Below are 15,759 nucleotides of genomic sequence, written 5' to 3' on the forward strand. Positions count from 1 at the left end.
ATTAATCTTAATATTTCTATTTGGCAATAATGTATAATTATAGATTGTTTGAAATGATTCTGTAGATCAGTGTGTTTGCATAAAATATAATAAACGAATTAAAAACCAAATATAAGTACAATAAAGAAAAAGATCCAATTGAAATAAACATTGTTTGATCATATTCCGAGCCTAACAGTATTTATTTAGGTGCAGTAATTGAATAATAATAATAAAAATACAAATATACATTCACAGGCCTCAAAAACACATGCAAATGATAAATTATAATGCAGACATTAACACTGCAAATCCTGTGATGTGACAACTGCGAATGATCACGTTAAGATATCAGTGCTGAAACGATATTTTATGCAGCCTTCGACTGTATTGTATCAGGAAGGCCTTCACTGCAGTGTGAGTCAGTGTCACTGGTAGAGGTGGAGTTTCCCTTGTCTGTGTCTGTCGGTCACGTCTGTGGTAAATAATCGCCCATCACTCAACTGTGTGTGTGTGTGTGTGTGTGTGTGTGTGTGTGTGTGTGGTGGAGGGGGGTTGGCAGCGTGAGGGAGTTTAATTAAGGAAATGGCTGCCCTGCTGTGGAGTGGTTAATGGCCTCTCTGTGTGCATGTTTGTCTTGACAGTAACTTAAATCATCAGGTAGTGCTTCACAAAGAACAGCCATTTAATAGTTTCTGGTCAAAAAAAGCCTACAGGTAATAAAAAACAAAGTTGAAGCTGTCTGAAAGCGGCATATACAACTTTGTCTTTGCTTGTGGTGCTTGATTGAATATGATGCAAATCAAAACTGTGTAATGACTACGTTTTTTTTTTTTTTTTTTGGTAACTTAAAAACATACAATTTAGTCTGTCAGATGCACCTTTTTGAACCTGTTCTTTTAATGAATAGCTTAGCAAGGTCACTGATCTGAATCAGTAAGATAAATCGGTCACACTTTACAATAAGGTTCATTAGTTAATGTTAATTAATGCATTTACTAACATGAACAAACAATGAACAATACATCTACTACTGTATTTGTTCATGTTAGGTAATGAAAATACAGTTGTTCATTGTTAGTTCATGTTAACTCATGGTGCATTAACTAATGTTAACAAGCATAGACTTGGATGTTAACAATGCATTAGTAAATGTTCAATTATGATTAATAAATGCTGTACATGTGTGTTCATGATTAGTTCATGTTAGTAAATGCATTAACTAATAAACCTTATTGTAAAGTGTTAACGATAAATCTGAGTATTTACTGAATAAGTGGCTTTGTTTTAAAGGCTGGTTTATATTTCTGCGTCGAGTGATTGCTATGACCCATGGCACTTGCCTTGTGTATAGCTGTGCGTTTATACTTCTGCTTGCTGTTTGTGGCTGTTTGCTCTGCAAAAGCACTTTCAAAATGCTAACTGGCAGTAGGTTTTTATGTTCCTGTGTCGAGTTTCTTTGCGGGTGTTTTGTTTTTTCTGAACGCTACCTTAATGTAGAAGTAGCTAGAACTCGCTCATTCAGAGGTTGGAACCAGCAGACATGCAACAACTTTGATCAGAAGGTAAACACAAAACAAAAGAGTCCATCTGGAGCTCCTTTACGGGACTCAACACTTGTAAACACTCGCTGCATGGGGCTTGCGCCTCTCAGCACCACCCACCCTCTTCACCGCTATCAAACTGACCAATCATAGAGCTTGTGATATGCATCGTTGTGACGTGGAGTTACGTTTCTTAAGAGGTGCGCGTCAGCCACAGCAAGGGCTATTGGACTGCATGAATGCTGCACCGGACCATATCTGTGCACTTGACGCAGAAGTATAAATCCGCCTTAATACAGATATCACTGAAAATAAAAGCTTTTCAGTATCATCTCCTAAAGATAAAGTCATTTGAATTGTTTTGTAATAGAGGTATGGATATTATTGCATAATAAATGTTTTCTTTAGAACATTTAGGGTATTTAAAGTAATATATTTACTTTACATTTAGATTTTTAGGCATAAAAATGGTGGGATGTAATAATGGAGCTTTAAACTTAGCATTTTTGTTTATACAAAGTGTATTGTTTTATCGGGTGGTGCAGTGGGTTGCACTGCCGCCTCACAGCAAGAAGGCCGCTGGTTCAAGCCTCGGCTGGGTCAGTTGGCATTTCTGTGTGGAGTTTGCATGTTCTCCCTGTGTTGGCATTGGTTTCCTCCAGGTGCTCCGGTTTCTCCCACAGTCCAAAGACATGCGGTACAGTTGAATTGGGTAAGCTAAATTGACTGCAGTGTATGTGTGTGAACGAGGGTGTATGAGCATTTCCCAGTGATGGGTTGCAGCTGAAAGGGCATCTGCTGCATAAAACATATGTTGGATAAGTTGGCGGTTCATCCCGCTGTGGCAACCCCAGATAAATAAAGGGACTAAGCCAAAAATAAAGTGAATGAATCAATGTTGTTTCATTTACTTTTTTGGGGCCAGAAAATTATGCATTTTCTCCCTAATGTATTGCATATTATGAAATATTTTTTGCCTTCCATAATATTTGCACAACTAAAATTAGTCCTTACATCAGAGATGTCAAACTCACTTTCTGGAGGGCCACAGCCCTGCACAGTTTAGTTTTAACCCTGCTTCGACTGTAGGTTTTAAATAGGCCTGAAGGACTCAATTAGTTTGATCAGGTGTGTTTAATTAGGGTTGGAACTAAACTATGCAGAGTTTCGGCCCTCCAGGAAGTTTGACACATGTGCCTTACATCATGCACATTAAATGTAACTGGTATTTTTCCCCTTTTTCAAAAATGTATATTCTCTCTTTGGATAATTTTTGAGCTTTTTAAAATGTGCAAGATACATTTTGTACTTTTGTTTTTCACATAATCTTTTTTAATGGAAAAAATCAGTTCATGCTAAACAGACTTGTAATTTTCTCATCAGCAGAGCAGAATGCGCCATCCAAAGGACTGTTAAAGCAGTGATCTAATTGGTTTATGTTTGTGGTGGGTAGAGCCTTAGTTCCTTTAAGTGCCAGATCACTCAAAACTGATAATTGTCATAATATACTCTCACTTTACTTGTCACAAACCTGTTTAAGTTTCTTTTTTTCTGTAAAAAATAGTGCGTAAATTTAGATATTTGGGTGAACTTTCTTTTAAAGAATAAAAGACGCTCCATTGATTTGAGTCTGCTTGATGTGGGTGGGGCTTTAGGGCATTTAAAATGGAAAAGAAAATGCTCTACTGATTGGTGGCTGTTTTGTGTGGGTGGAGCTTGAGGACATTCAGAAAAAAATATGCTCTACTGATTGGATGCTATTTTTGTGGGCGGGGCTTTGGAACATTCAGGATTGAAAGATAATCCACTAATTGGTGTCTTTTTAATGAGGGCGAGACTTTGGAACGTTAACAATCAAAGACGCTCCAGGCAACTTGCCTAAAGGAACGTTCTCTCTTACACGCACGCACGCACGCACGCACTCGATTTACATCTAAAAACACACCCAGGCCTCAAGGCTGCACTTTTTCAAGGCTTCAACACAACACAGCCTTAGGGAAAGCAGACAAGGCTGAATTGAGACGCTCTCATGTCTCTGTCTCCCACACACATACTGAAGATAGTGTTACACAGAATGAAACGGCAGGCTGAAGAAGCAGCTGTGCTGCAGATTAATCAGGCTCTGTGTCAGCGAGACCCAGATCAAGACTTGCATGTGAGTCTGTCAAATAAATGACCAATGAAGTCACTTTGATGACTGTGAGTGTTGAGGAGCTTGTTTTTGAACTGTAGCCTGCTGTGATGTCACTGGGCTTGAGATAAAAGAACTCGGAGATTTTCTGTATATTATTGTTGTTCCTGTAATGACGACTTTCAAAGCCAAGTAAACACTGGATACTTTAGTTTATCAACAGTTGTGTAAGTCAAAAATTTGGGCTCAGAGGGAAATTAAAAAGCAGCAAATATCCTTTAAATTGGTTACAAGTGTAAGTTAAGATATTATTGTTAATTAAACCATTGTTATTATAATCATTATTATTATTATTGTAACCAAATATTTTAAGTAAACCAAAATGAATGAATGAATAATGATGTTATAAAGATTTCAAATTGGCCTTAACTTTCTATATATTGAACACATTGTGTAAAATTCATCATACACAAAAAAAATCTGTTAATGAACAGTTTCCATATTTTATGATTATGATATGAAGTGTTTTCTGTTTATTAACGATTGTGAATTGCATTATGGGACCTTAATCTCTGCTGTGTTGACCTTTGATGTTGAAAATTTACTTCTACAGTTTAACAAAGTCACTTTAGTTACCATTTTAGTAGTTTGAAATAATATAATGTATAAGAACTAAACATAATAACAGAAAATGTACTGGTAGTTTATTAAAATAAATTTACAAAATATACAACACCAACCCAGACAATATATCACTTCAAACTAATAAAATGTCAATAAACGTCACTTTTTTTAACTTTTCAAGCTTTGAAGTTACTATTAAGATCCCATAATAGTATCCTAAAGCAAAAATAAATGTGGGAAAATAAAAAATTAAATCACAAATGATGGAAAACTGCTATAGGTTACAGGGTTTTTTTTACAGTTAGGCTTATACAAAAATATTAAAAAGCTTGAATGTTTTATATTTTCAACATGTATGTTGATAATGAGAAATGGAAAGTCCACGAATCAGGGTATCTTCTGTACATTCCATATCCGTTTTCGAACTAAAAAAGGAAAACTAAAGGCTGATTTATACTTCTGCGTCAAACGTTCTGCTGACGTGCACCTCTCATAAATTGTAACTACACGTCGCAATGACGCGTAGCGCAAGCTCTGTGATTGGTCGGCTTGGTAGCGCTGACAAGTCTGGGCGGGACCGAGAGCTGCACGAATGGCGCGAGCTGGACGCGAGCCCAATGGAGCGATTGTTTACAAGTGTGGAGTCCCTTAAAAGAAGCTCATGATGGAAAGTTTTGTTTTGTGTTTACCTCATAGTTAAAGTTGTTGCACGTCCACCGGTTCCTGCCTCAAAATGAGCGAGTTTGAGCCACTTGTACATCCAGGAAGTGTTCAGGAAAAGCAAAACAGCAGAGAAGAAACTCGACTCAGAGGAACATTTACACCTCACTGCCCACTAGCGTTTCGGAAGTGTTAATGCAGACCGACAGAGACAGCGCGCAGAAGTATAAAGTATAAGTTTTCGTTTTTTTCCTTTTTCAAACGTCTTGCTGCTGTGCACCTGATGCTGAGCAAAGATTTGCTGGTGCTGCTCGGAAATGGTGCTGCCATTTCCGGCACACCTCTTCCGTGCCTGAGCCCGATTCACAGCACTCAAACTTCCTAAACGATCGGGGAAACGGGCCTTGGGCACAGTTCGGATAGCATATGTGTATGCCATAAGAACACATTGGGCCCTGGGGCTATAACAAAGGGTACCATTTGTTTTGTTTTTTAAGTCCTAATATTTTAATTATCTGTCTATGTATTGGACTATTATTTTGAGAGCAACGTCACAAGCTCAGATTTTGTTGGTCAATTAGAGGAAACTGAATGTTTCAGCACCGCCTACATGTGTAAAATGAATTTATCTTTACTTACGTTTTTACGTTTAACTGTTTTCCTATTTTAAACAAAATAACAAGAATCAAGCCATCTTTTTTTTGTGAGCAAAAGAAAAACAGCAGTTTTTATTAAGGCTGATTTATACTTCTGCGTTAAACGCCGGCATATGCTACGGCGCTGACGCATAGCCCTTCGCCGTGGCCGTCGCCGTCACTGACGTGCACCTCTCAAAAAATTTAACTACACGTCGCAACGACGCGTAGCGTAAGCTCTGTGATTGGTCGGCTTGGTAGCGATGACGAGTCTGGGCGGGACCGAGAGCCGCGCGAATGGCGCGAGCGATTGTTTACAAGTGTGGAGTACCGTGAAGGAGCTCCGGATGGAAAGTTTTGTTTTGAGTTTACCTCATAATTAAAGTTGTTGCACGTCCGCCGGTTCCTGCCTCAAAATGAGCGAGTTTGAGCCACTTGTACATCCCGGAAGTTTTCAGGAAAAGCAAAAAAGCAGCGAAGAAACTCGACACATATAGGAACATTAACACCTCACTGCCAACTAGCGTTTCGGAAGTGTTAATGCAGACCAACAGAGAGAGCGCGCAAAAGTATAAATGCACAGCCACGCGCATTGCATGCGCCGTGGTTTACGCCGGTCACCTGACGCAGAAGTATAAATCAGACTTTAGTTTTCCTTTTTTTGTTTGAAAACGGATATGGAATAGACAGAAGATACCCTGATATGAAAGACACTTTTCAAATTTTATTTTTGAGACCAGACACGAACAGACTGTTTATACTAGATTAAAAATCGATCACTTTGGGTTGACTCATTTGTATTTATTGAATAATGATGCACCATCACTATGTATTTATTGTCAAGCTGCTCTCACCATAAAACATATTTTATTAATGTGAAAGTTAAAGTACAGACAACATTTTTATCATAAAAAAACACTTTGATCTGTGTTTAAAAAGCTTTCACCGGGACAAATTTTAGGTTATTTGTCAAATATTGAATTGAAGGATCATGTGTAACTTTTAATATACAGTTTTTGCTTATTTTATTTATTTATTTTTATTTATTTATTATTTTGTGTATCTTTTCTTATTGAAATATGAAGTTATCATGTAATGTTTTTATGTTTGTTCATCTTGCCATGAATACCAAAAGTTGCTGATGTGGCAATGAATAAAATAATGAGAAATGCTTCTTGATTAAAGAGTCAGCATAATAGAAAGGTCATGTGAAGTTGAATGGTAATGATGTTGAAATTAGTCAGCTTTGCATCACAGGGGTAAATCGTGTTTTTTGTCAGATGGTGGATATGTCGATGGTGTAAAATTGGAGCTCATATGAGTCTTTAGAAGGAATAACCTGGAAAACATGCTCTGACACACCAGAGATTGTTCAGATAGGAACTTCCCATGTTTGAGTCAGCAAGCTGAAGTAAAATATGTTCCTCAGTGTGCCCTTGAACACTTATTCATATCCAGTTTTGTGTTCTCATCTGAATGAAGCTGCATTTACATTTGTGTAGAAAGAAAATTGTAGAATTTGGATGTGTTTATCGGTATAGCCTTTCTTTCTGTCTGTGTATATAATGTGCTTCAGAAAAACGTCTTAAAAATAGGTAGAGGCGGAACGTTCTCTTGTGTTTTCACAATTGGAGTTTTTTAAAAGTAACTAGAATTTTTATTTTTTTTCCAAATGCAGGTCAAATTAAATTTGAAGCTAGTTTGATTTTAATGGAAGTTGCTAAAAAAGGGTGCAAGTGAAAATGCTAACATTGTCTGCAATTGTAGATAGTTTGAAGTTATGATTTGTAAATGCATTAGTAACTTTGTTTTGTGAATTAACAATGACAGTGCTATGCATTATTTAATTGCAAAGTTATAAAATATTAATACATTTTTATATATTGCTTGACATTAATGTGTTAAGTGACCAAGCCAATTCACGTGAATGAAAATTTGGAAATGACATAAATAATCTATGACTAAAGCAGTCCTATGTGTTCGGGACGATAATGTCAGCACTTACTCAGAAACTGGGCCAAATTATTAATTTAAAAAGAAGAAAATCATTGAACTAATTTGAGTTCAGATCTGTTATGTGGATCTATGAACTGATCTATTTCTGAAGTTTCTCAGTTTATTTGTTTGACTTTGGTTTTTGCTGTCATGCAGAAAAAAAATCTGAAAATAATTACAATTAATCTAAGGCTGTGTACACACTTTACACACTTTTCTCAGACAATCATTAACATTTTTACACTTTCTTGTTTAAACACTCTCAAAGTTCAAACCTTTGTATCAAAATAAGTCCAGTGTTATAGAATGAAATCTAAGATCAAAACCATTTATTCTTTATTTATTTATTCCGTAATGGCGCCCTACAGCCGCATTACTTCTACCCTCCTTTAGCATGTACAAAAGTTGAACTTGTTTGATGGTTAGCATCTTTCTCTGCCTTTTGGGTGCTACCACAGGCGCAGAACTGTGCAGAACATTTCGTCAGCATTGTGGGGAGAAAACTTGTAAACATACAGTACAGCACTTCAGAATCACACTGCTAGCGATCAAAGATTTATGTAAGTTTGGCAAGCTGAGCGCATTCTGTACTGTACAGGAGACATGGCACAAAGGAGATTGATTGACAGTGGTCTACATCCAATCAGGACACAGAAAACAAGGCGCTAATCAGGGCACAGATCACAATGCGCTAATCAGGGGGCAGAACACAATACGTTGTAAAAATAACATGTTAAATTACACGAAAAAAAATCCACAAAACTGCAATGGCGCGAAAGGTAAACTGTGCTATAGCAAAGGACCACTGTATATATGTAAAGAAAGTAAATGTAAAGAGTTATTCATGTCAGCCAAAATTTCCATATCGGTGCATCCCCCGTTATAATTTTTGACATTGTAAAATTGCTTTTATTGAAGCTATTTATTTTGTAAAGGTGATATTGGGAAAATAGTCCAAATTGAGCTTATTTAATTCACCTATACCGCATGTCTTTAGACTGTGGGGGAAACTGGAGCACCCGGAGGAAACCCACACCAACACAGGGTAAACGTGCAAACTCCACACAGAAATGCCAATTGACCTAGCCGGGGCTTGAACCAGTGAACTTCTTGCTGTGAGGCGATCGTGCTGCCCACTGCGCCACCAAGATGCCCGCATAAAAAATCTGCCTAAATTAAGCAAGCTTTTTTTTCAGTATTCACATTTCATTTTCATTTAATTTACACCATCAGTGTTTTTTAAATATGATCTAGCGCAATATAAGATAAGCTACTGTCTTTAATATCTCTTCCTATTTCTGTCACAGACACAAAGATGGGTTGTGTGGTCTAATTGAATGCCATGAGTGTACTGAAAGAAGCACTGTTTCCTTATCTTCAAGTGTTCTCAGGTCTGCTGTGTGTGTGGGTGTGTGTGTGCATGGATAGAGTAACGGTTGAGTCTACTGCAGTTCACCCATCCATCCAGACTCAACAGAAGCCGTATCTGAGCTTCAGCAATAACAGCTTTGCTCTATAATTCATGTCACATGCAAATTCTACTTCAGAGCAGCTGGAGTTTGGCTCAGTGTGTGTGTGTTTTTCCTTATGTGCGTTTGTGAAAGGTTACCATTTGTGAATAAAGTGTCTTTTAAATAGCGCCATTGTGAGTTTGTGCTCACTATCGTTCCTAATAAGGCCAAATCAGGACTTTTTGGCTGTGGTGTGTGTGTGTGTGTGTGTGTATCCTTGATGAATGATTGAGCTGGAGATCCTCCTTCTGCTTTTTGTTGCCTCACTGAGGTGTTCATGGGAAGATCCATCGTTTTACCAAATATGGGGGTAGAATCTCTCTCTGTTTATCTCTTGGTTTCTCTGGATGTCTGTGCGTGCTTGTCTTTTCTGGCTTGCACAAACTAGAATTTTCTGAGCGTCTCATTGCTGACTGTTATTACGATAAATAGGTTTTTACTTGCTCTGTAATTTGTGATCTCACTGTATGTGATTGTAGAACCATTAAAAGGTGAGTTTATCCAAAAAAATAAAAATTGGCTGTTAATTTACTTGGCCTCGGGCCATTGAAGATGTAGCTGAATTTTTTCTTTAGTAGAAGATTATCAGTGAAATATAAGTCAATGGTTGCCGTGAGTGGTAGAAGGAATACTGAAATATCTTGCTCAAGTAAAAGTACCATTACTTAACTAAAAATGTTGTAAATATTACTCAAAGTATGAGTAAAAATAGCCCTTTAAAGAGTAGTGAGTATTACACTGAAAACTGATGCATGTGTGTGTTTGTAAACGTAACATTCTGTAGTCCATTTATTTGATGTTTAAGATTTGATGATTTTAGTCATCATACAGTAAACATCCACCATCTTCTCATCAGTTACATGCAGTCTAAACTAGACATGTATTGTGCTATACTATACAGTACTATACCGTATAAGATTCTGATTCTGGTATGATAACCTTGGAAAAAAATGTCACAGTTTCATGTTATTTCGATTACTGCTCTAAAATAAGTTCTTTTTAAATGTCTGGGTTAAAAACAAAAACCTTTTTCCCTTTTGAATAGTATATTTTATTTTGAGAAAAATTTATAATATTTAGAGCTGTAAACAAGTCAGGCTAAATAATTTAAATGAATCATTGACTTCTGCTGTCTTCATTTGTTAAAAAAAAGATTTCTGTACAATTTAAAACGGCATCTTTGGATATCTTTTTAGCTGGAGATACTGTTGTCTTAAAAAAATTACATATGTTTTTTAAAATAAATAATCTTTTACATACCTTAGGAACGGTGTAGCAGAAAATTTTGACTTAAAACCTTGCGGTACACCTTGAATATCTTTGTTAAAAACAAAAGTGTCCTTCAGTGCTGTTTTTGTAATTAATGGAAAGCAAATTATATTTGTCTCATCCCCTTTTTGGCTGAACCAAAAAAATGGTCCAATCCATGACTAAAAAAAAAACATAATGTGATCCGAACCATGAGATTTGTGAGCCGTTACACCACTATTAAAAATGTACTTAAGGGAAAGTAAGAGAACACATTTTTAAAACTACTTAGTAAATTACAATTCCTAAAAAAACTACTCAGTTAAAGATATTTGAGTATTTATAATTAGTTACATTTATTATGAATTTCTCTAGTTTGGCTCACGGCACCAAACTTTTGTGAAACTCTAAGACGAGCCCAAAAAAACAGGGAAAACTTTCAGTATCTTCAAAGCAGACTCCTTTTAATAAGAAGAACTCAGTGTGGCTGTGGCGTCATCGAAAGAGACTCCCAATTGGTACAACAGACACTCAGTTTAAATACATTTGATACATGTTGGTGGGAGCAGTCAAACAAAGCATGCAAACGAAATGTTATTGTCATCAGGGTAACAGGCATTTCCAGGCCCGATCTCATCAGCATATAAGCATTCACGATACATTTAGGCATTAAAACGGTGTGCAAATGATGTTCTGGAGACAGAGAAGACAATAGATACAGCCGTGCTGTGAAACTGATAATTCGCATTACTTTGGAGACCATCAGGGCTCAGGAAAACAAGACATTTTAAGGTCTGTCACACCCTGAAAACAACTTTTCAGTTATATATAGATAATATAAATGTATATTCCCACACTTTACAAAACTGGTTGCCATTCATAAGAGTAAAAAAAGTGGTTCTTCATATAATAGAGAAAGATCTTATGATGAAGCTAAAGTAGCCGCTTTATTTTGAAATGAGGAAGTATGCTCTTTTCTGCCAATATATTAAAACGTCTGATTAATTTGTCCCTGTGGTTGAATGACTACAAATATCAAACGGCAGTAAACAATCAAACCAGTGTTTTAATGACAGTAAATCGATGTAATAAGAAAATACCTGTTTGTTACATCAAGCAGCGTAACAAGCTGATCTGTATAAATGAAAATCAATGGAAGTGAATGAGACTGGATGTTTCAACATATTTATTTTATAAAAAAAATGTGTGATATTTCTTACAACATTATTACCTTTAATCCATGGCTTCAGCAAACAGTGTGTTTGTGTGTCTTGAGTGTGTTCACGGCAGTCTACGCTGTGTATTAGTGTTTGTTTTTAAAGTCTGTCTTCCTGATTAAGGTCACTCACCCTTATATAGGTTTCAGCATCCAGGGTACTTTCAGCTTATCCACAGGTTGTTGCAGAAGGGTTGTAAAACAGTCTGTCACTGTAGAGAAAGAGTTTGCTAAATGAAGAAATTAAGTTTTGAGTCCTGCAATTATGCTTTCGTATTTGGCGATGAAAGATTTGGAATTGGGAAGTCATAAACAAAACACATGTACACATGTTTTCACTACTGTTGGTTAATGGCTGTAAGTCGGAAATGGTTCATTTCCTGTAATTATTTTAATCATATGTTCGTTGACTGAAAATAAAATGACTTTTGTTTTTGTGCTGTTTTTAGATGGACGTAAGGCTGCTCCTGATTTCAGTTCTGCTTGGACTCAGCAGGGCACAACAAGGTAAGAACTTCAGCTTCCACAAGCATCAGATGATCACTGAGGTCTACTAGTCTGAGGATGCTAGCAAAAATGATTATGTAGAGCATTATCTATTTAACTCGACACACAGGATTTTAGTAAATCCATTTCTAGTTTGGTATTAAAATATTTTGTCAGTTGATTGTATCTTTTAAGGTGGCAACACACCAAGCCAATGACAAGAACCACCTTGCATCGCTACGCCTGACAGACAACAGTCAACTTAAACTAGACCTTATATGTTCTCTGTCTGCATGAGTCCCAAATTGCTTACTTATGCACTATTCTATGCCATTTTGTAGAATAAATAGAGTAAATGGTGCATTGACAATGAAGTTTATCATAAAAAGAGCACTGTAAAAATGCTGGGTTTCACACAATTCCTTAATGTTGCCTCAACACACATTGACTAAGTAAACGTAATCGTTTTGACAAATTTAAGTGGATTGAACTAAAGGCAATTAAGTTGTTCCAAAACACCTCTAGAATTGTGTTGTTTCAACTGATTTTAAATAAGTAGTTTAAACAAACAGTATATGTTATTTATTTGAGTGAATAAATGTTTTAAATACTGGGGTAGTGCACTTTTTCAGCCCGTTGAAATAAAGATGGAACGTTGGACACGTCAAATGCTCTGCGGTTGCTGCTTTGTATTTTAGATTGTCCAAACAAACTTCCCCTACATAAGTTATCATGCCACCTCCCGATGGTGAATAAGGTTATACTCATGCTAGGTACTATTTGATGGTTTGGTCATTTAGTTCAGTGGCTCTCAACCACGTTCCTGGAGGACCACATGCACTGCACATTTTCTATGTCTTCTTAACCAAACACACTTGATTCAGATCATCAGCACATTAGCAGAGACTGCAAGACCCGAAGTAGGTGTGACAGTCAAGTGAGACACGCAATTGTGCAGTGCAGGTGGTCTACAGAAACATGGTTGAGAACCAATGCATTAGGGCAGTGTTTCTCAACCATATTCCTAGAGGATCACCAGCTCTGCACATTTTCCTTGTCTCCTTAACCAAATCTGATTCAGATCATCAGCTCATTAGCAGAGACTGAAACAATTTTTACATAACATTTTCACAGTACTTCTTGCTCACCACATTGGTATTCACTTAATAATGATTGATGATCCGTATTATTTGCAATTATATAAGAAATGTGACAAAATGACAGCTGCCTTTACAGGATCAAATTCCTACCTAAAGTATTGCAGTTGCGGATAGAAAAATAATCGTTAATCTAGGCATGGGACGATAACCAGTTTTAAGGTTTACCGCGGTTTGGAAAAGTCGAGGTTTTAAAACTTCAAAAATTTTCTGTCATACCATTCCTATAATATATGTAATGTATTTTTTAACAACTACTTCATTTAGTTTTTTAGCCTTTTAACTTTTATTTAATTGTTATTTGTATTTATTTGTATTAATTTAAACATGAACATAGTAAGTATTTGTAGAAACATAAGAGCATTTGCACACACCTTGTAGCTGCCAGCTTCTTGCAACTGTGTTTTCTTTCTCCAGACAGAAAAAAATAATCCTTTTCTGTGATTGGTTATGTTTGAGCTCATTTGTTTTACTGTATTTCGATTTACAGCAGATTAAAAATACTGTATTTTAAAGGTGCCAAGAAGATATTTCCCACAATGCAACTTTTAAATATTTTGACATTCTGAATAACTGTCCTACAGTAAAATACATTTCATTTTACAGTTAAATACTGTGTAATTTACCGAAATTAAGTGTATCTCAAGCAGAAACTAAAATACAAATCAACTACTGGTCCGCCTACAATTCAGCAAACATTTGAAAAACAAATCACTTATAAACCAATAATTTATTTTAATTATTTAGTCTGACATGTTCACTGCTCCAAAACATTATAAATGTTGTTTAAAGAAAAATATGTTGTGTTTAATAGGGAAAAACTTGTTGTTTTTTTAACCAAAAAATTAAAATATAACATATTTTAGAGCAGTAATGACAATACCGTGACACTGTGAAACTGTGGTATTTTTATCCAAGGTTATCACACCGTCAAAATCTTATACCAGCCCATGCCGACGTAGATCAAAATATTGACATTGTGTGTAAAACTATAATGCACAAAAGTGAAAACTAAAGGCAGAGTAAGAAACAACGAGGTCGTGTATTAAAAGATAATGAGCGTAAATCAAAAATTCAATTCAATTCACCTTTATTTGTGTAGCATATTACAGTGTAGATCAAGCAGGTCAAAGCAGCTTCACATAGAAAATCATAGTAAATTGAAACAGTGTCAGTTCAGTTTTCAGAGTTGAAGTTCAGTTCAGTTCAGTGTGGTTTAAAAATCACTACTGAGTGTCCAAACACTGAAGAGCAATCCAGCTCTACAGATCCCGAACCGTGCAAGCCAGTAGCGACAGCGGCGAGGAAAAAACTTCACCAATCGGCGAAAATGAAGAATTAAAATACCTCCAGAGAAACCAGGCTCAGTTGGGCACGACCATTTCTCTTATGGCCAAACGTCTTGGGCAGAGCTGCAGTCTAGGCGCTGGAAGCTGGAGCTCAGCGAAGACTCGTCTGTCCCTGGAGCGTCACAGGAATCAGTCTCATGCTCTCCACTCCTTCATGACCACCACTGCAGCTGCTCAGGATACGGCCTGGTCCAGGATTATGGAAACCTTGGGGTCATCTCGTCGCTGGTCTTGGATCGAATCAGTGGCGCTGCATAGTCTGAGGGCCTCGGGATGAGTATCCCTAGGTGGAAATAGAGAATGAAGAGAATAATTAGTGTAGCTGCTGTTCATAGTGTATATAAACGAGATGCAGAAACCTGCGTGGAGCACATTCATGTATCATACCGCTAAGTGATGCACTGAGTGTGTGCTTTGCTAAAAAGATAGGTCTTTAATCTAGTTTTGAAAAATGAAAAGGCTTTTAGACCGAATCAGTTTTTCCGCTCCTATTTAAATGTTTTTTTGTGCTCTTGTTTTTTCCCCTTCGCATTTGTTCCCACATTCTACACTTGCGTTTCCAAAAGATGCTATTCGAATTTAATTTAAATCATGGGTGGACTTCAGCGTCATCATTGGTCCATTAGTGTAGATTGACACTTGCTCCTCTAACCATTAAGATGATGGGGGGGTTGACATCACTCAAATGCCACTCGTGGCTGCTCAGTATGGCTGGTGAGGATACGTTTGTTTCAGGAGTTTTAGATGATATAGGCACCTGTCCGTGATTTCAAGGAATTTATATCAATATAGGCATTTATACTGTAACATCAGACACCGGTCTATGTTCGTAGAGGATTTTATATGACTAAGGGTTTCCTCTTTACCAAATGCCTTCTATGTGTTCCCTCTTTACTTGTGTCATTTGCTTGGTTTGGTTACCTCAGTTTTTGTCTTCTCACGCTCCGGGCTCTATTTTGACGGTCCATGCGCAAACGTTTTCAGGGCGTGTCAGGACGCGTTTTTGCTAATTTAAGTACGGAAAATCTGCCTTCCGCGCAAGGTCTAAAAGGGTTTAGTTTATTTTCTTAATGAGTTATAGGTGTGTTTTGAGAATAAACCAATTAGAGTTTCATCTCCCATTCTCTTTAAGAGTCAGCTGCGTCACACCAAGAGCGCATTCGCTATTTACAGGACGCAAAGTAAGTCTAAGTGGAAAAAATGAGCATTTCACAAGCAAAAAGT

At 36.8% G+C, this 15,759-nt stretch overlaps 2 protein-coding genes and 1 long non-coding RNA gene across 11 annotated transcripts in view; 2 read left to right on the forward strand and 1 right to left on the reverse strand.

Moving 5' to 3' along the window:
• LOC147846472 (uncharacterized) overlaps nt 1–15,759 on the forward strand; it is a 563,173-nt gene that overhangs the window by 113,919 nt on the left and 433,495 nt on the right. The gene's annotated exons all lie outside the window — the stretch shown is intronic.
• The window catches only part of itgb1b (integrin, beta 1b), a 48,774-nt gene that overhangs the window by 8,921 nt on the left and 24,094 nt on the right, over nt 1–15,759 (forward strand). For all 9 annotated transcript variants that reach the window (XR_015477910.1, XR_015477906.1, XR_015477907.1 and 6 more), the window contains 1 exon segment: nt 11,993–12,050. Coding sequence is in view for 2 of the 9 variants with exons in the window: in XM_087239906.1 (XP_087096032.1) it covers nt 11,993–12,050 (58 nt within the window). In the remaining 7 variants the exon portion in view is untranslated.
• Nucleotides 14,263–15,476, reverse strand: LOC147837215 (uncharacterized). Its single transcript, XR_015478950.1, has 2 exons — nt 14,743–15,476; nt 14,263–14,549 (listed from the first exon to the last, which is right to left on the reverse strand). It is a non-coding gene; the product is annotated as an uncharacterized LOC147837215 (long non-coding RNA).

This window comes from Danio rerio, chromosome 2 (assembly GCF_052040795.2).
Source record: "Danio rerio strain M-AB ecotype USA chromosome 2, GRCz13ab, whole genome shotgun sequence".
In the NCBI taxonomy this organism is placed as follows: domain Eukaryota; kingdom Metazoa; phylum Chordata; class Actinopteri; order Cypriniformes; family Danionidae; genus Danio; species Danio rerio.